The sequence below is a fragment of the Tribolium castaneum genome, chromosome 8, assembly GCF_031307605.1.
Source record: "Tribolium castaneum strain GA2 chromosome 8, icTriCast1.1, whole genome shotgun sequence".
Classification (NCBI taxonomy): domain Eukaryota; kingdom Metazoa; phylum Arthropoda; class Insecta; order Coleoptera; family Tenebrionidae; genus Tribolium; species Tribolium castaneum.
Genome location: NC_087401.1, coordinates 8,422,092 through 8,442,643, shown reverse-complemented (window position 1 = coordinate 8,442,643; position 20,552 = coordinate 8,422,092). Strand labels below are relative to the sequence as shown.

The window sequence follows — 20,552 nt, the reverse complement described above, 5'->3', positions numbered from 1 at the left end:
TTTCCCCCAATATTTTCCCATGCCGGTACGGCAGGTCGCTGTAAAGTTGAGGTTATGTGTCAAATTACGGGAGGTGTAGTGGTTGCAGTTTTACTTTCCCTGCGATGATTTAGCCCCATTTGGATGCAAGCAACCAACCATGGGTGAGGCTCCCCTCGTTTTGGCCCCTTTTCTCTATAGATATTGCAGCCGAGGTGAAGAAACTGCAGCAACACTTGGCCCTCCTCAAGGAGGAGTACTCGAAGCTCCAGAGCAAGTACCACGAAATTGAGGAGAAATACGACGCGATTTCAGCCACCGCTGACACCACCGAAGCCACGTTCGCCTCACGGCTGCTTCACACAATTGCCACTTTGTACAATTCGAAGAGTTACAGCGACTTGAAAATCAGGCTTTGCGACCGTGTTATAAACGCGCATAAGTTGGTTTTGGCGGCAAGGTCGGACCTCTGGACGGAGACGAGTCTCCAAAGCGAGCTGGATTGGAGCGAACTGGACGCGGATGTGGCTGAGGCTATTCTGGTCTGGATGTATACAAATAAAATTGAGTTTAAGGATGAGGATTTCACTTTGAAAGTGATTCGGAAAGCGCATGAGTTCAAGTTGGATAATTTGGTGCAGAGTTGCGAACAATTCCTAATCTCTGCGGTGACAATCAGGACCTGTGTGAAGCTGTATTCGGTGGCGGAGGAAATCGAGGCCCAGAATTTGAGGGAGTATTGCTCGGGGTTGATTTCAACGCATTGGGATGACTTGAATTCGAGCGATTTTGAGCACATGTCAGGGCCTCTGCTGTACCAAATGTTGAAGAGCAAGACGCAACTGCCGCTGCATTCAGCTGTGAGGCTCCAGAGGGAGGATGTGGTGTTCTTGTGTCTGGTGGAGAACTCCTCAAAGGTAGGGGGAAATGTTTGTATTTGTATAATGGTCAACAAAATACAGGCAGATGGAGCATTAAATTATTAATAGTAAGAGATAAACATTCGCAAAAATTTTATCGTAAATTATAATTAAAAAAAAATTCAAACTTTTACTAATTTTGACTCGAATACTGCGAATACGGTTACAGATGCAAGAAAAATGTTGGGAGCAAAGTTGTAGAGAATTAAATTTCCTACAAAAGAGTCTGCGAGATCATATCCTTATCTTTAACCTTTTAGGTCCTAAAGTCGTTAAAAGGTGGAACGCCAATTAAAAATTCTAAGCCATGATTGTACAAAACGGTTCTCAATAGTAAAACATGAACATAATGTGGAAATTTTATCGTAAACTATACAGGGTGACCCAGGGGTGCGTCATCGGTCTATAACTTTTTTGTTATTTGAAATATTGCTATACCGTTTTCTTTATCTGCTAGAACCACAAATTAAAATATTTTTCTTGTACACAGGGTGTTGTAGAGGTGGTGAACTAAAGTTACATTTTTTAAATGGGACACCCTATATTTTTGTATAATTGGATTATACGCAAAAAAATAATGTAACTTTATATAATCTATTATAAGATTATCTCTTTTCGCTTCGGAATTATTCAACTTTTCGTTATAAAAAAGACCAATTTTTTAAAAATCACTGCGAAGTCGTCTATGAATATGTTCCGAGAAAAACTCAGAATGCCTGGCAGTTTTAGCAAATGGTCGATTTCTACTTGAAACACGCAGATAATGTACAGGGTGTGCCAAAACCCAAAAAGTTGAATAACTCATTTTTTTCAAATGGAACAGCATGTATTTCTATGCACGTATCGATGGCATTTTTCATAAGCTTTCTAATGATGTGCGGTTTGTATAGCAAATTTGAAATATTTCTTAGTGTTCAAATTTTTTTATTTATTTATTTTATTATTAATTCTTGATGAGCAAAATTCATTTATGTATCAAGTAATAATTAGATTACTAATGTAATTAGTCACATTAGTACATATCAAAAAAAATAACCATTTGACTTATATTCTAGGATATCAAATTTGCTTGTAATTAAATTTTTTTTTTGAATCTCGAAATTTTTTTTTTAATTTGCTATCCAAACCCCTTACCTTTAGAAAGCTTATCAAAAATGCTATCGATACATGAAAAAAATACAGGCTGTTCCATTTGAAAAAATGAGTTATTCAACTTTTTGCGTTTTCGCACACTCTGTATATTATCTGCGTCTTTTAATTAGAAGTCGTCTATTTGACAAAACTACAAGGTATTCTGAATTTTTCTGATGTAAATTTGCTGGAAAATATTCATAGGCGACTTTGCAGTAATTTTTCAAAAACTGGCTTTTTTTATAACGAGAAACTGAATAATTCCAAAACGAAAAAAGAAAGACCCATAATAGTTTATATAAAGTTACATTATTTTTTACGTAGATTCCAATTATGGAGACATATATCGGGTGTTCCATTTAAATAAATATAACTTTGGTTTACCATCCTGTATACACCCTGTGCATAATGAAACTATTTTTAGTTTGTGGACTTTAAGTCGATCTACTGGATAATAAAAACAGCATAGCAATTTTCAATTCCCAAAAAATTTATAGACACCCTGTGTTAAAAAAACATTAAACCGTTACCAATTTGCAGTCTGTCCCATATTTTTAAAAACGCTGCCAATACGGTTACAGATGCAAGAAAAATGTTAGGGAGAAAGTTATAGAGAATTAAATTTCCTACAAAAAAGTCAGCGAGACCATATCCCTATCTTCGACCATTTCGGCCCTAAAGTCGTTCAAAGGCGCTCAAGCGTCGGATTTGATTCATTTTCCGGTGGTCAAGTATGGGAAAGTGAATTTATACCCAAACCGTTGAAGATAGAAATATGGTGTCTCGGACCTTTTTATAGAAAATTTAATTCTCTACAACTTTGTTCCTTACACTTTTTTTGTATCTTCAACCGTAATCGCAGCGTTTGCAAAAATATAAGGTGGCACACAAATTATAATTCTTTGCGCACAGTCGCATATTTATCAAAACGCTGGGAATACGGTTGAAGATTGTAAGGAACAAAGTTGTAGAGAATTAAATTTCCTACAGTTGAAGTATAAATTAACGTTACTTGACTACCGATAAAATGAAACGAATCCGTCGCTTCAGCGTCTTTAAATGTCTTTGGGGTCTAAACAGTTGACGATAGAGATTATAACGTTTTTATCCACGTCAGATTTATATAATTAATTAAGAAGCACGACTAATTCTTAAATAGCCAAACAAAAAATTAAAAATTAATTCCTTTAGTCTGTCTTTTGTACATTTTTTAATCTACTACCATGTTTTAATCTTAGAAACATTTGTGCCAATCTTTGAAAACTTTCACATCTTGATGAAAACGTTCGGTCTGTTCATCACTCATGTTACCTAGGTTTTTCGGAAAGAAAGCTAAATGAGAATAAAGAAAATGTATTTTTTGATACATATTTACGCCCATCTGATGATAATTAGTTAAGGAAAAACCAAAATACAGCAGTTATGCTGTTTTTAGTGCTTTTGAGATAGGTCTCTCTTTATTTGCAAATATAAATTGTCCAAATACAGGGTGTGTCGGAAAATCTTAATTTTAACAGATAACAGAGCTCAACAAATAAAACATTTTCTATTTGTAATTTTTCAATAAAAAAATTCGTAAATTTACTTAAAATTTAGAAAAAGATAAGATAATTTAAAACAACAATGAAAATTGTTGCTATAAATACAAGCTAATTATTAAACAATGACCGGCTCGTTTGCACAAAAAAGGGAGGAAAACAGTGAAAATAATTATTAAGAATTTTGCAAAATGTTATACAGAAAATTTGATGTATTTGTTGAGTTTACAAATTATTTATTACGAAAGTTCATAGAAAATACATTGTTCATCCATACTTGCGACCATTCCTTTGTGGACAAAACTGGTTCAGAGCCATAAGATATTAATAGCGGAGCATCTACAGAGTGTTCAGTCTAAACCCCACATTAGAAGTATTGAAAATTGTAATAAAGACATTTTTCTGAAAGTTGGTGCTCAGTCATAATCCATTGAGTTCTGCTTAATGAAAATATTTTCAAGATGGCAGCACTTCCGGCTATATTGAATTAACTTTCTTATTTTAAATGTGAAGCTATGTTTTTTACTGCGTTTTTGGATTAGTTGAGTTATTTTAAGGGAGTTTTTATCAGCTTTCCCTATACCTAAGTTTAACCGTTTTCGAGATATTAAGGATTTTTTGAAAATTTTTGGATTTGCACCTGTCACTTAAAAAATCGGAAATTCGCTTAGTTTTAGAGTTAAGAAGAAAATTGATAAGATTTTTGCAAAAAAAAACTGAAGTGTTTTAAAAAATTGATTTTAGCCTTATTTTCGAAAAAATATTTTTTATAAAAATCGGTTAAAAATGAATGTATGTCGGCTTTAACCCAATTTTAAGATTTTTGGTCAGGTTTAGTAACACCCTATGAGGAAGTTTTTTTTAGTTTTAGAACGTTTGAAAAAAAGCAAAAATATTGCAGCACAATTTTTGGCCAAGCTTAATAGTTCCTTGGCTTGTTTTTAGCGAAATGTCGTAAAATAATTCATCTTTACCGTTCTTTACTTATTTTAAATTTATTAAATAAAAAAACTACACTGAAAACACTCGTTTTTATACAGACTGTCTCGTCTAAACCCCACATTAGAAGTATTAAAAGTTCAAATAAATATATTTATCTGAAAGTTGGTACTCAGTCATAATCCGGTGAGTTCTACATAATGAAAATATTTTTTATAATGGCGGCACTTCCGGTTATACCAGAAGTCGCTATTAACTTTCTTATTTTAAATGGAAAGCTATGTTTTTCACTGCGTTTTTGGATTAGTTGAGTTATTTTAAGGGACTTTTTTATCAGCTTTCCCTATACCTGAGATATTTAGGATTTTTGAAAATTTTTGGATTTGCACCTGTCACTTAAAAAATCGGAAACTCGCTTAGTTTTAGAGATTTCGAAATCATATTTGGAGAATTAAAAAAGAAGGTCTACATCTGTTCTTCAGTGTGTTCAAAATTGAAAATGAAGTTAATAAACCCAAAAATTTTAAGGTTACGTTTGGACAACTTCAAGTACCCATAACTTGATTTTTTCAAATGTGATATCTCAATTTTTATTTTACTAGATGGAGGAGAATTTTGTTCTGCATCGATTTGTATTAGTATTCCCTATACCTATCTGTGATAATTTTCAAGTAATATTGTTTTTTTTTTGTCATTGTAGGAAATTTTTTACTAATCACAGCTATTTTTGCATAGTTTGTCATAAACATGTTTCTGATTAGACTTAAACGATAAACTCTGTTTAAAATTGTGTTATCCATCTCCTAAAAACAGAATAAATTCATTGAATGTTGGCTTAAAAAACTTTAATGTCTCACATTTTTTCATTCGTCTCCATGGCAAAGTATAAGAATAGACTTATGGCTAATGAATTTCTCGGTTTCAACAAAATGTTATTATAACCTAAAAACTATTAAACATAAGTATAGGGAATGTTAATACAGATCGACGCAGAATTAAATTCTCTACTATTTAGTGAAATAAAACTTTTGGCATTTCATTTGAAAAAAATGCTTTATGGGTGCTTAAAGTTCTGTAAACTTAACTTTAAAAATTTGAAGTTTGTTATTCTTTTTTAGAAATGTGAAAACACCAGTGGAAAGATCTAGACTTCCTCTTTCAAATGAGCTGAATAATATTTCCACATTTTTAAAAATGGTAGAGTTATCGATTTTTGAACTGGAAGGTGCAAATCCAAAAAAAAGTTAAAATCATAAATATTTTGTAAACGACTAAATTTTGGTATAGGGAAAGCTTATAAAAACTACCTTAAAATAACTCTAGTAAAAATATAGCTTTCCATTTAAAATAAGAAAGTTGATAGCGACTTCCGGTGTAACCGGAAGTGCTGCCATCTTGAAAATATTTTCATTGAGCAGGACCTAAAAGATTATGGATATATTTTTAAATTTTTAAATGATTATTGATTATAATTATTAGAACTCCAAATATTTCTAATTTGGGGTTTAGACGGAACAGCCTGTATAGTATAGAGCGTCATCAGCTATGTGAAATTATAAAGCGAGTGCTTACAGAATATGAATTTTGTTACGACTTTAGAAGGACTTTAAGGTATTTACAGAGCTCTATAAGCTACAGAATGTAAGGAGTCATAGACTGTAGCAGATTTTTGGAGAATAGTCCCATTACACTCTTAAGTTAGAGTGCTCTGTGGGAAAATGACCAATGACAGAGGCGTTGCTATGCCAACTTCTTAATAATTTTTAAATGTTTATTGGAATCACGTGAGGTAACATTTCGTACAATTTAAATAAAATAAAAAGCGTCATAAAAAATAGGTCATAACTGATATTATCACAGCCGGTAGAGCCTTGAATCCGTAAATGTCAGCACCGTTGCACAAGTAACTTTTACAGTAACAATCCACGGTAGTGGACGTCCTCACACCCTTATCATCAACCACTGAACATCCCTCTGTGTAGGGTTCTTCCACCACCACTTCCGGTTGCCAGAAACCGTTTTTGAAATTTTGTGTCATCAACTTCTGGTGGGCACAATCACGTTCTGTTGCATTAATCGGTGATGGAATTTTCGCCGAAAAATATCGCTTCATGCAAAAGGTGGAATAAGGACAATCCACGATGAATTTGTCCGAATAGTCGAATTCCGAACAGAGACGGACTGTTTCGTTGGTGTAAAGGGGCGGTCGGGTTGTTGTGCATTTGTAGCATTGGATGGCGGCGTCCGTGCAGGAAATCACTAAGTCAGAAATTAAAAAATTGTTAGGGTCATTGTACTATTTTTTTGAGGGACATCAGGGGCGCCCACTTGACGTTTCCGGTCGGCGTGATACGGAATCAAATTCAATTATGACAAATTAAATTAAACAGTAAAGTCTGAACAACGGATATCTAAAGGTTAGGATACGAAACCGCGTGCAAAGATAAAACGTTCCGGTAATGTCGCCAGAGGGCGCACTTGTTCCATTACCCTTTAAGTTTTCAGAAAAAATGATTGTATTTCTCAATAGTTCTCAATAGTAAAACATGAACATAATGTGGAAATTTTATCGTAAACTATACAGGGTGACCCAGGAGTGCATAACTTTTTTGTTATTTGAAATATTGCTATACCGTTTTCTTTATCTGTTAGAACCACAAACTAAAAATATTTTTCTTGTACACAGGGTGTTGAACTAAAGTTACATTTTTTTAAATGGAACATCCTATATTTTTGTATAATTGGATTATACGCAAAAAAATAATGTAACTTTATATAAACTATTATAAGTTTATTTCTTTTCGCTTCGGAATTATTCAACTTTTCGTTATAAAAAAGACCAATTTTTGAAAAATCACTGCGAAGTCGTCTATGAATATGTTCCGAGAGAAACTCAGAATGCCTGGCAGTTTTAGCAAATGGTCGATTTTTACTTGAAACACGCAGATAATGTACAGGTGTGCCAAAACGCATAAAGTTGAATAAATCGTTTTTTTTTTAATGGAACACCATGTATTTCTTGACACATCGATAGCATTTTTCATAAGCTTTGTTTCTAATGATAAGCGGTTTGTATAGCAAATTTGAAGTATTTCTTAGTGTCCAAAAAAATTTTTTTATTTATTTTATTATTAATTCTTGATGAGCAAAATTCATTTATGTATCAAGTAATAATTAGATTACTAACGTAATTAGTCACAGTAGTACATATCAAAAAATAAATTACCATTTGACTTATCATATTCTAGGGTATCAAATTTTCTTGTAATAAAATCTTTTTTTTTTTAAAATTTCGAAAATATTTTAAATTTGCTATGCAAACCCCATATTGTTAGAAAGCTTATCAAAAATGCTATCGATACATGAAAAAAATACAGGCTGTTCCATTTGCAAAATGAGTTATTCAACTTTTTGCGTTTTTGCACACTCTGTATATTATCTGCGCTCTTTAACTAAAAGTCGTTTATTTGACAAAATTGCAAGGTATTCTGAATTTTTCTGTTGCAAATTTGCTGGAAAATATTCATAGGCGACTTTGCAGTGATTTTTCAAAAATTGGTCTTTTTTACAACGAAAAGTTAAAAAATTCCAAAACGAAAAAAGATAGACCCATAATAGTTTATATAAAGTTACATTATTTTTTACGTAGATTCCAATTATGGAGATATATATCGGGTGTTCCATTAAAAAGTATATAACTTTGGTTTACCACCCTGTATACACCCTGTGCATAATAATAAGTATTTTTAGTTTTTAGTTTGTGGAAGTCGATCTATTGGATAATAAAAACAGCATAGCAATATTCAATTCCCAAAAAAGTTATAGACACCCTGTGTTAAAAAAACATTAAACCTTTACCAATTTGCAGTCTGTCCCATATTTTTAAAAACGCTGCCAATACGGTTACAGATGCAAGAAAAATGTCGGGAAGAAAGTTATAGAGAATTAAATTTCCTACAAAAAAGTCAGCGAGACCATATCCCTGTCTTCGACCATTTCGGCCCTAAAGTCATTCAAAGGCGCTCAAGCGTCGGATTTGCTTCATTTTCCGGTGGTCAAGTATGGGAAAGTGAATTTATACCCAAACCGTTGAAGATAGAAATATGGTGTCTCCGACCTTTTTGATAGAAAATTTAATTCTCTACAACTTTGTTCCTTACACTTTTTTTGTATCTTCAACCGTAATCGCAGCGTTCGCAAAAATATAAGGTGGAACACAAATTACAATTCTTTGCGCACCGTCGCATATTTATCAAAACGCTGAGAATACGGTTGAAGATACAAAAAAAGTGTAAGGAACAAAGTTGTAGAGAATTTAATTTTCTATAAAAAAGTCCGCGACACCACATTTCTATCTTCTACAATTTAGATATAAATTAACTTGACCACCGGTAAAATGAAACGAATCGTCGCTTCTGCGTTTTTGAACGTTTTTGGGGCCTAAACCGTTGGCAATATAAATATGATCTCGATGACTTTTTTAAAGAAAATTTAATTCTCTACAAATTTCTTCCCAACATTTTTCTTGTACCTTTAACCGTATTCGCAGCGTTTTGAAAAATATAGGACGGAAGCGCAATTTTTTTTCTTATGTTTCTTACGAAAATTTGATTCGTCAGTTTTTCTCAAACTGTCCACTGAGTGGAATGCTCAATCTTTTTGCATTTTTTCCCAAATAATTAGTGAATTAGTTAGGCGCCCTCATTTTTACTCTGCTGTACTATTTTTTGGGTTCGTGTCCTAACTTATAGTCCTCCGTAGTTTGTGACAAAAGCCAAATTAATAAATTAATTTCGCTCAAAAACAAAAAAAACTTGAATGTATTTTTGTTACAGCAATTTGGCATTGGGCCAATCTATTTTGACAAAATAATTGTTTAAAAAATTGAGAGGGAAACAAACAATCGCGTCTGTATCCATTCAATCGAAAACTCAAGACATGTGTTCAACTTTCGGCGAATTTGAGCGGAAACGCTTTATTTATCATCGCAATGGAATTCTAAAGATACCAAAATAGGTCACAGCCAAAAATCGCCACTTTGAAATATTTTTACCGACTTTATGCCATTTTAAACGAACTAATTATTTTATTTACAGCATTTTAATAAATTATTTATGAGTCGGAGCGAGATTCCCGAGAACGTGATTAAACCGAGTCGATAATTGCGCATAATTAATAATAAATAAAACAGTTGCAATCGCCGGTATAATGCAATAATCGTGGCTTTGACCGATATTATTGTAACAGTCCGCAAGGTTGAAAAAATTATTTTCGGCGATTTTTCATGTTGTGATAAGACGGGTCATAAAAGTTCAACTCGGTTAAAATATACAAGTCATGTGACCCATTCAAAACATAATTTTCCAATTAATTCGTTTAAATGTTGTTTATTATACACTACGAATAGATTCATCAATTTTTTCTTCACTAACACGTGTCGAAGAAACCTACGTATATTGTGTTGTGGTCAGATAAAGAAAACAGAAAAGTGGGTCGCTTAATTATTATTTGTTTTAAAAATGGTTAATGATGCGATAATTATTTTGAGTAGCTCATAATCGTAAAATGGCCCATTGTTTCACATTTTTAGTGTTGGTATATAACTGCACTTGCCTTGTAATGGTTTTTTATGCCCGACTCACTTTTGATTGACGCAACTTTTTCCTCTTATACAATAAAACCTGTTGGACTGGAATGTCGCAGATTCAAAGAAAACAAATTTTACAAGTTTTACATTTTTGCAAATGAACCAATTAATAAATACTTAAATACTTAACGTATTACTAATGTGATCAAAGTGGCCTGTGTAATTTCGGCCACAGGCCACTTTGATCAGTTATCGGTTTATAATGAAAACAGAAAAATTAACTAAAAAAATAAATTGATCTAATAATATCTCGGCGAGGACCTTGAGACTGAGCATAATACACATAATCACACTGCAAAAATCTAGTTTCATAATTTCTAATTAAGTAATTAGCAAAAGTAAAAGTAAAACGACGAAAAAAAGATACAGCTAAAAGACTTGACCGAACGGGCAATTTTTGGCTTTTAACGACCATAATTATATGGGAAAGGAGCGTGACTCACTCTGTGTGAAAATTTAAAGTCACGCACGCCAATTTTAATTTCCATCCAATTTTTTTTCACATAGTTTGTAAAATGATTTAATTAAAGGTCATCATTTAGATTTCTAAGTAATTCTGAAGACTGATACGGGTTATCGTCAAGTCCGGAAGCTCATTTGAGTCATTTTCTGTCACAATAACGACTTATTATAAAAATAAAATTGTTGGAAGAAGTGGATGCACATGATTGGTTCCAATATTTTTCATTTCGCACCAATTAATTTTTTCGTCTTTCAGCAATATTGTGAAATGATTTTTGCGCGTGTCAAGAGGCGCTCCCATTTAACTTTCAGTATTTTTAATTAATTAAAACGGAATTGATGCAATAAGGGGCGACAATAGCAAGGTCGTGTAAAAAAATCGCTTGATTATAATTTTCAAGGACGTTGAAAATTCTTACATGTTAATAGGAAAACTAGCAAATCCTTGCGAGCCATAGCGACCCAAAAATGGCACGTTTTAATTCATAAAATGGCCAACATCGTGTTGGCCACGGAAACAAAACACCACGCGCACGTCGACTGTTTTTCAACAAATGACAGTCGACGATCCAAACTCGCGTCCCTTCTCTCTCTCGAATTCGTAAATTGGAGAGAGATGGGAGAGGGGATTGAGTCACAGCGGCGCGATTCGATTTTGTTTCGGCAAGGTCTTTGACATTTTGCAAATTTTTTCATTTCGTCCACAGTTGTCAGATATCGTCAATGTTTGGAGTCCTAACGGGGAATTACCGCTCGATTTGGCATTGCGGAGTCATAATGGCAGCATTGCGGCAACACTGGTTCAACACAACGCTGATATTAATATAAGGGATGTCCAAGGCGACACTTTACTACATAGGGCGATCAAACAGGAGGATTCCTTTTCGGCTATTTTTCTACTCGAGAATAATTGCAACGTTTCGCTGTCAACAAGGACAGAAAATGACTCGGCGTTGCATCTAGTCGCCGGTGCCCCCAATATCGCAGACGGATCGAAGATAGCCGAGAAATTGATCAACAAAAATGTCAACGTCAACGCGCAAAACAGGCTCGGATAGTAAGTACAATCGAACCTCTATACTCCGAACGCCGTGTGTATTTTAATACGTGTTTTTATACAGGGTGTCTCAGCTAAAACTTTCGAGCCTGATATCTCAGATATTTGTCAACGGATTTTTATGAAATTTAAAATGCATATATTTTAGAAAATATAGATTAAAATCCAATTAATGCAACAACTAAAGTCTTAAAAACGTAATTTTTACATGCCTTTTTAAAATGTTAAGCTTTTTAAGACATATTAAAAAAATTATCGTCAGTGAAAAATGCTGTCAGAAAAAACTCCTTCGTGGAAGACGTCTGTTTCGCGAGAACAATGAGAAACAAACTGTTAAACGTGGGTACAGATGCAAAAGCGTAGATCTCTATGAGACAAATGAGCACTACCATTGAATTTTGGTCACTCCTACTCGCAGAAACGTAACTGTCACGTAAGGGACATTTCACAATTATCTCTCACCCATACAAAGTTAAAAACAAATATTTTTGACTTACTTTTGGTACTGGATGCTTTAATTCTTTCAAAAAGGACTAAAAGACTGAACAACAACTGAAAAATTCTAGACACTTGAATATTCAGGACTTTGGAAATGTTTCGTACACTGCTGATTGGATTCTTTTCAAAAGCTTGAATTACAGCCCCAACTATTGCATCGTTTCCAGTGACGTGTTTTGTCCTCACTAGATTTAGTTCATGTACGCTTCCTGCGTCTTCAAATTATTGACGATTCTTTGAACTTTAAATTTCATAAATAACATTTCACAAAAAGTCACACGACACTTTCCATAGGCGAATATTGATTCCTTTTTCAACAATACAAAAATTTCAGCCACTGTTGTTGGTTTTTAAAGTAATTTCACCAACTTAAAACAATTTTACTTTTCTGACAGCGCGCAGACTTCGACAGTTTTTTTCAGTGGTACACAAAATGCCGCACAGAAATGCTTCATCAATTGTTTCAAAACGTGACTGTCCAAATTACTATCAAAATTTGGATTAAGTTTTTAACAACAAAATTTAATTTTTTTTCTTGGATCAGCCGAGCGATTTGGTTAATTTTTTGTGTGGCCATTTATTTTTCGGAGTTTAATAATCCACCGGTAATTTGGCTTAATTTTAAATAAAAGAAATGTGTTTTAAAATTTCATTTTTTAACTTCAGGTTATTTTTTTGAAAGACCACCTCCTAAAATATGTGCATTTTAAATTTCATAACAATCCGTTGACAAATAACTGAGACATTAAGCTCGAAAGTTTTAGCTGAGACACTCTGTATAAAAAATTCTTTATTGTTGAATTTATACATATCAATTAATATATTAATAGTCAATAGTGGGTTATTTGTGACGTGTCTAAGATGCAACAGCATTGGTTGTTTATCTGTTAAACAGTAATATTTCGTAATAAACTTTTAGTAAGACTGTTAAAACAAACAATCTTGACAATACCCAGAACAATGTAATCGTGGATTAATTTTGAAATGTTTTCATCATGGCCTCCTTGATGTATGGAGACAACTTCGTTGTTCAGGCCTGGCGCATCGTTAAGTTCGGCTGATTCTCCACTGGCGCTGCATTTAGCGGACTGACGTTTATTTGACAAATACCATTTTTGAGGTTAAAGACTAATAAATTTGAAAGATGTAAGTGTGCATTGTGAAATACGTTGAAAATGTGAGGATAATTCTAAAGTTATGCCCTGAATGAACGTTTGGATAGTGTAACTTTTGCAGGAAATCATTTTACGATCATTAGGATTTTTTATTTTCAGCTTCAGAAGATATACAAATTATTTTAAGGTGAATTGATTGTTCATCGTTTATAAGTATTTTAAGCATAACCTACGGCACTAGTACGCAGACACAGATGCAGAGAAAACGATGTTTCAAAGAACCTTCCATTTATTATGCATACTCTATGGTTTTACCAATGGTTAAGGTTGAATGCGTTACAAATCTGTGATTTTTAAGACATGGCTTAAGTTTTCTGAAAGGTATTTGCAACCTTTTAACCAGCAGATATTTGCAATACATTGTGTAGGCAAATGAAACTATTTTGCACACACGTATTTTCAAAACCTGCTATTGTTAATTTAGTTTTAGTAAAATGTACAAAGAAAGTCGTTTTTTTTTCAAATGAAATGGTTTAAAAAAGCTCGATCCAACGTTCTTCTGCTAGAGTGTCTCTGAACCGTCCGTTCCAAAGTCCCTGTCTGGACCTCTGCTCACTCTCAAGCACCGCTCGTGGATCACCAAACTCCCGAAAAAAATCTACTACTTTATAAATTTTTTTGAGTTTTTGTATTTAGAAATTATCAATTACATTGTGGGCTCTTTTTCACCTTTTCTTATGCTGATTGTACTTGTTAAATTCAAATTTTTTTCGGATTTAACCTCACATAAACGTCAGTGCGCTAAATAGGGCGCCATCTGCGGTTTCGAAAAAACCGCTGAAGCTTATCGATGCGCCAGGCCTGAACAACGAAGTTGTCTCCATACATCAAGGAGGCCATGGTTTTAATGATTAAGGTTCTGGTCTGCTAGAATCAGTATTATTGGTTGCATATTAACAAAAATTCAGAAATAATCCATTATTAACTCACCCTGTATATAATAGAAGCACAACATCATTTATCGAACAGCTGCATCCGGTTTCGCCCTTTTGGGGCATGAAGAAGGGATCTCCGAAGCTAAGAGGTTTAGAGAAAAACGAGTAACACATTCTCGGGTCCGTTTTTTGAGATATCGTCATTTGTTTTCCACTTATAAACAAAAGTTGACATTTTAGCAAAATCTTAAAAAAATCATATTTTCCTTGGCACAAAACATACACATTTGAAACGAAGACGTTATATACGCACATTTTACAGAGTATTTAATAATGTTATCAGCGATTTTTTTAACCATACATAGCTGTAATAACATACATATTTATAACATATTTATGACATATTTAATTGGAATCATAGGCGGCTGTGATATTTTTGAAAAGCTTATTTTTTCTGATTTGATATGTCTCTTTGTGTAATACATTATTTTTAAATATTAAAAAAACAACATTTCGCTTTTTTATAGTAGGCCATGAAAAATTTTAGATTTTCAATTAAAACCATGAAAAATGTATTATCCTACAAGTAATCATAATTTTATGATTTTTTTTATTCACTAATTAATTCAAAAACAGCATAAAAATTATTATTGGATAAAATTTTTGCGATTAATAACAATTATTTGTTTTTAGATTTAAAATGACTAGTTTACATTGTCATTCTATTTTCTAATTAAACATGAAATGTCGGAAAAAGAAAAATCTTATTAATTGTATGACTGTATGTCAATAAAATTTTATTTACCAAAAAATGTCAATCCAAACAAGATCAAATCTCATCTGTTGTAAAAAAATACATAACATTATCAACGTCACCTCCATTGCACTTCACTAAATCATAAGAAAGTGGCATCAAATAGTAGTGACACATCATTTTCAATTTTCTGCACATTTTTTATCAATTAAAATCTACGACGATCGTATTTTTGCTCAATTGAAAATAACTTTAACACAGCTTATTTTGATAATTTAACATTTTTTACTTTAATAACCGTTCACAAAATTTCTAGATTATTCACACCTTTAATGTGAAACAATTTTTCCATGACCAACTACATTCAAATATTTGAAATATATTTTTTAAAAAGCATATAAAAATATCAAACTGTATTTATATTGTTTTCAGTTCAGAAAAAAATAAGCTTTTCGAAAATGTCATAGTCAACTATGATTCCTATTTAATAAAATACAACTTTATGTTATTACAGCTAAGCGAATGATTAAAAAAACTATTGATACGTGATAATATTATTAAATTCTATGTACAAAAGAGTCTGTACAATGTCTTTGTTTCAAATGTGTATCTTTTATAATAAGGAAGATATGAATTTTTTAAGATTTCGCTAACATGTCAACTTTTGTTTATAAGTCGAAAACAAAAGACGACAGCGAGATGCGGTTTTGACCAAAATTATTTTCTCAAAAAGCGGACTCCAGAATGTGTCACTCGTTTTTCTCTAAATCTCTTAGTTTCGGAGATTCGGACATCCAGAATGCAGTACAGGGTGGTCTAGCCCAGCTCCTATCTTCTGAAGCTCAGTTATTATTTAAGTTGTAGTTTTGATATTTTGTAGACGTTATTTATATTGTAGGACACAATTTACGAAAATTTTTTTGCTTATACAGTGTCCCAAAACATAATAATGTTTTTAACGTCATGCTATTATTTTTTTGTGTTATTTGGATGTCTTTCTAGCTTTTTACATGTTTCTAAAGTTTTTTTAATCGCTTTAGGAATTACAGTTAAGAAGAACAAAAACCAAAAAAAATCGTTTTTCCACCTTCAGTTTTAAAATTTAATAAAAAATAGGAACAGTGTTGTCTTGAACAAGGTCTAACAGACTTATTAATTACGTTTGATTGATCTGAGATACTACAGGGTGTTTACAACAAAAAAATAATAGATTACCATTAAAAAATATATTATTATGACATACTTTTTTTTAATCAAAAATATTTTCTTATAATACGTTCTAGAGTACAAATAGCGTCTAGAAAATATCAAAATCCAACTTTACTAATAAATGAGCCCTAGAAGACGGGAACTGAGCTGGACGACTCTGTATCAGGGTGAATCATTGATATGGGCGTGCTCGATTGCTCCTGCACTGTCAAAGTTTTCAAATAGCACCCCTGTATTTTATTACTAATTATTCAGCGTCTTATTTCTTTCTTTTTTACCTCTTTAGTTTTTTTCCAAAAGTTGATAGTTAAGGAGATAATTTGTTTTTTCTGAAAAATTCACACAAAATCTCTTGGATACTAATATAGCGTGCTATGAAAGACAATACATTTTGACAAACGAATGTCAAAATGGCATTTATGGTAAGTCATGTTTTGATTTTATTGTGAAAATGAATTTTTCGTGTAAAAACATAAATTTTAATAAAATTTTGACAAGAAATTATTAAATAAAAATGACAGAAATTTACAATGGAGAAATAACGGCATTTTTAAGCAATAAAATAATATATTGGCCAATTCTTTTTAAAAATTCACCGTTTCTAATGTGGCATGATCAATTCTACGAAAAGCTTTTTTAATTCTTTCTTGCATATTTTCTCTAGTAGTGTCGTCCTTTTTTTTTAATTTTTATTTATTGATTTCTTATCAAAATTAAAGTTTATATCTCGATGAGATGTGTATACAATTTACATGAAAAATTCTTTTTCACAACAAAATCATAACGTCACGTACAAAAAACGCCAGTCTGATGTTGTTATGTCAGAATGTATTGTTTTACATGGCACACTACGTTGGTATCCAAGGGATTTTATTTACGTTTTTCAGAAAAACCGAGTTATCACCGAAACTATCAACTTTTGGAAACGAATTTAAAAGGTGAAAAAGATGTAAAATGAGATGCTGAATAATACTCTTAATAAAATACAGAGGGTGCTATTTGAAAAAATTAAGTTATGATCCTTCAGAGTTTACCAAAATGAATGTGTCACAGCATGGTAATGCTGCAATGCAAATGGATAGTTTTGTCGCCGAAAGATATCCTCGACAGTTGTTTACACACGCACAAAATGTGCCTGCAGACGCACAAAATTGTAGAAACAATTAAATATCTTCTGAATGGTTAAAGCAATTTGCAAAAACTAAACTGATTTATAAAGCCTAAAAAAGTGCACATTTAATTAAGTACAAATATACAGGGGGTGCCATTTAAAAATACTATGTTAAAGGCTGCACTGTAGAAATGAATCACCCTGTGTAGGGCAAAATAATTTTGGAACGTGCACTTTGACTTCCCACTTGCAGTGCCATTTGATTCATTTCGATATCTTTGACTGTGTAGGTGCAATCGAACACGCCCGTATCAATGGCTCACCCTGTATAAAGGACGTTGACATTTAAAATTACATTTACAGTACGGCGTTGCATATCGCAATCCAGGCCGACAATCGGCCCCTTTTCGAACTTCTCTTGTCTCAACCGACGCTCGATCTTAACCTCAAAACAATCGACGAGCACGTCCCCCTCTACTACGCCCTCCTCAAACACGAATCGGGTGACGATTCCTCCGATTCGTACGCCTCAAGTCTCATCGCGAAAAACGCCCAAACTGGTGTACTCTACTCCTCAAATTGTGATAGTCTCCTTCAAAAATTGATCGAAGAGGGCGCTGCAAATGCAGCTATATTTCTCACCAATCACGTGTCGAATTTAAATCACGTGAATAGCGAGGGCGAATCAGCGTTACATATCGCCTGTTTGAAGAATTTGACACTTGTTGTGGATAAGTTATTAGAGATGGGTGCGAATCCGAATTTGCTAACGAATGAATTGAGACAGTCGGCGTTGCATTATGCTGTCAAAAACAACGCACTTGATTGTATTGAAGTGTTTATTGTGAGGGATTGTGGGGCGAATTTTAACGCACGTGATATCAATGGCGAAACGCCGATTAGTTTGGCCCTTAATGAAGGGTTTAATGGGCTAGTGCCGGTCCTGATAAAGGGCAATGCTGATGTCAATGTGCGGAACGGGAAGGACTTCACGCTTTTGCACCAAGCCATCTTGAAAGAAGATGCAAAAACGGCCCTTTTCCTCCTTGATAACGGCGCTGATATCAACGCAAAGTAAGTCATGAAATTTCCACAGCCAACTACCGGGTATTATTTTTTTTAAATAAGGTTGATAAAATTGTAAAGTAGTTATAAATGATTTAATTTCTCATTTAAAGTATAAATTACATTAGCTATTATTTTGCTAATTTTGAGAGAAAATGCGACGTTGGCCTTTTTATAGTTTTTAATAGTTGGTAGTGACCCTACTATTGGTTGGCTTGTTCAAGGACGGCCGACTCGGAGACGCCCCTCCAGCTCGCCATTCATTGCCGATTGGGCGAAGTCGTCGACGCTTTATGTATAAGGGGCGTGGATATGTCGGCGCCTGACCGATTGGGTAATTGTCCATTGTGGGCGGCGCTTGATTCTGGTCAGGATGATATTGCCAGTATTTTGGTGCGACATGGGGCAGATACGGATTGTTGGGGGGCGGGACCGGATGGGTGTCGCCAGACGTTGTTACACAGGTAGGTGGATTGGTTTTGATTGGTTATAGTGTGGTAAAGGCGTGGTTTAGGGCCATTGATGAGAATAAGGAGGCGGCTGCGATCTTTTTGATCCAATCAGGCTGCGATTTGGACTCGCCGAGAATGCCTGGTCCCAATGGAGAGGGCGGGGAAGAGGCCAGGGATAGGGCGGCGCCTTTGCATCTGTGCTGTCAGTGGGGGCTCGAAACGGTGGTCAGGGTGAGGCCCCCTTTTATTTATTTATCTCATAAAGAGAAATTTTAAATGTTTTAAAAATTATTAATTACCATTTTTTTGTTTAGAATCATGTTTTAAGCCTTGCCAAAAATCTAGCACGTTTTAATGAATTTTTTTAATAATTATTAATGATTATTACTCCTAGTACTATGTATACAAGGTGAGTACTAAAAATACAATATGTTCAAAAATGATTGTTCATCAAGTCACCTACGAAATGTGAACGTAAGTTGCCGCTCAATTTAAATTGTGAATGCCGTCAAAGTGACAGATCCGTCAGACAATGGAAAAAAGGCTTTGAATCCAAAAACGAAACAATAAACACAAAAAATCACGAAAATATAAAACAATTCAATAAAAAAAAGAGAAAAACTACATAGTCATTTGATCAACGCGCCACATTTTTTCACACATTGTACAAGGTGTGTTATAATCATTTTCATCTAATAGTCTATGAATTTCTCATGTAAAATCAGAAATGCCGCTTGAGAAAATGGCAGGCCTTCAGACATCGAATATTGCGATTGTCCATTTATTAACTCTCCAATAAAAGTCTTTTCTTTCCCAGTAAAACATTTTATAGTTGTTTTTCCATTTAAAATTCCATTGTGGTGCAATAATTATCCTGTTACCATGACAACTTATTATTATTATTATGTACAAGTTAATGCTAAAAACACGCCATTTGCACTACTTACAAAGAACCTTCAAACAAGAAAAGAGATATAGTTACTTTTTAAAGAAACATAAATGTAATTAGTTGACAATTTTTTTATTTCACAATTGGCAGTTTTGACATTTATTGATAGCAGATTCATTTGAGTAGAGCGGCACAAATTTTTTACTAGTAAATCAGTCTCAAAGTTAACTAAAGAGTAATTATTTTAACACACTTTGTATATTTTTTTTGTATTTACTGTTTGTTGTTAAATACTTTATATTTGTCACTATGTATGAGAACTTTTTTAGAAAACTTCTAATTAATTAATTCTTTGGTTATTCTAAAACAGACAATGCTTTAATATTGTTTAGTGCAAAAAAGTGTGTAAATTAAATGTCGCTAATTCTCATAAAATAAACATAAAATAAAAAAAAACAAACATAATTTTGGGGCTAGCAACAAGTGTTTTACGTATTTTAACATTATTTAATAATTATAATAAAGGATTTTTATTAAATTAAATTACACAATAATAGACAGATAAGGAGACGAAGTCTAGCTTGAACTTAACTTTAAAGAAAAATTAATAGAATAATAGTATACTAATAAATAAAACATCTCTGTATTAAAGTATACTTGTAAGTGGATATTGAGATCTTAAAACACGCACGATTCCTGTCCTTGCCATGGAATTGATGGTCATTATAATAAAAATCTTTAAATAACCAAATTGATTACCAATTAAAAATTATATAATTAAGAAACTAGAAATAATAATTATAAAAAATACAGGGTGGATCAAAAATATTGTACTGTCTCTCGGGAGCTAA

The 20,552-nt window shown here is 33.1% G+C and overlaps 1 protein-coding gene and 1 long non-coding RNA gene across 2 annotated transcripts in view; both read left to right on the top strand.

Annotated features, from left to right (window-relative positions):
- Window positions 1-12: 12 nt before the first annotated feature.
- LOC657578 (uncharacterized protein) overlaps window positions 13-20,552 on the top strand; it is a 30,378-nt gene continuing 9,838 nt past the window's right edge. The window contains exons 1-6 of the mRNA XM_008196796.3: window positions 13-143; window positions 190-896; window positions 11,324-11,673; window positions 17,659-18,369; window positions 18,585-18,824; window positions 18,875-19,043. Coding sequence (XP_008195018.3) covers window positions 140-143; window positions 190-896; window positions 11,324-11,673; window positions 17,659-18,369; window positions 18,585-18,824; window positions 18,875-19,043 — 2,181 coding nt within the window. The 5' untranslated portion in view covers window positions 13-139. The remainder of the gene's footprint in view (window positions 144-189; window positions 897-11,323; window positions 11,674-17,658; window positions 18,370-18,584; window positions 18,825-18,874; window positions 19,044-20,552) is intronic.
- LOC135266884 (uncharacterized) lies at window positions 11,680-14,014 on the top strand. Its single transcript, XR_010335097.1, has 2 exons — window positions 11,680-13,667; window positions 13,771-14,014. It is a non-coding gene; the product is annotated as an uncharacterized LOC135266884 (long non-coding RNA).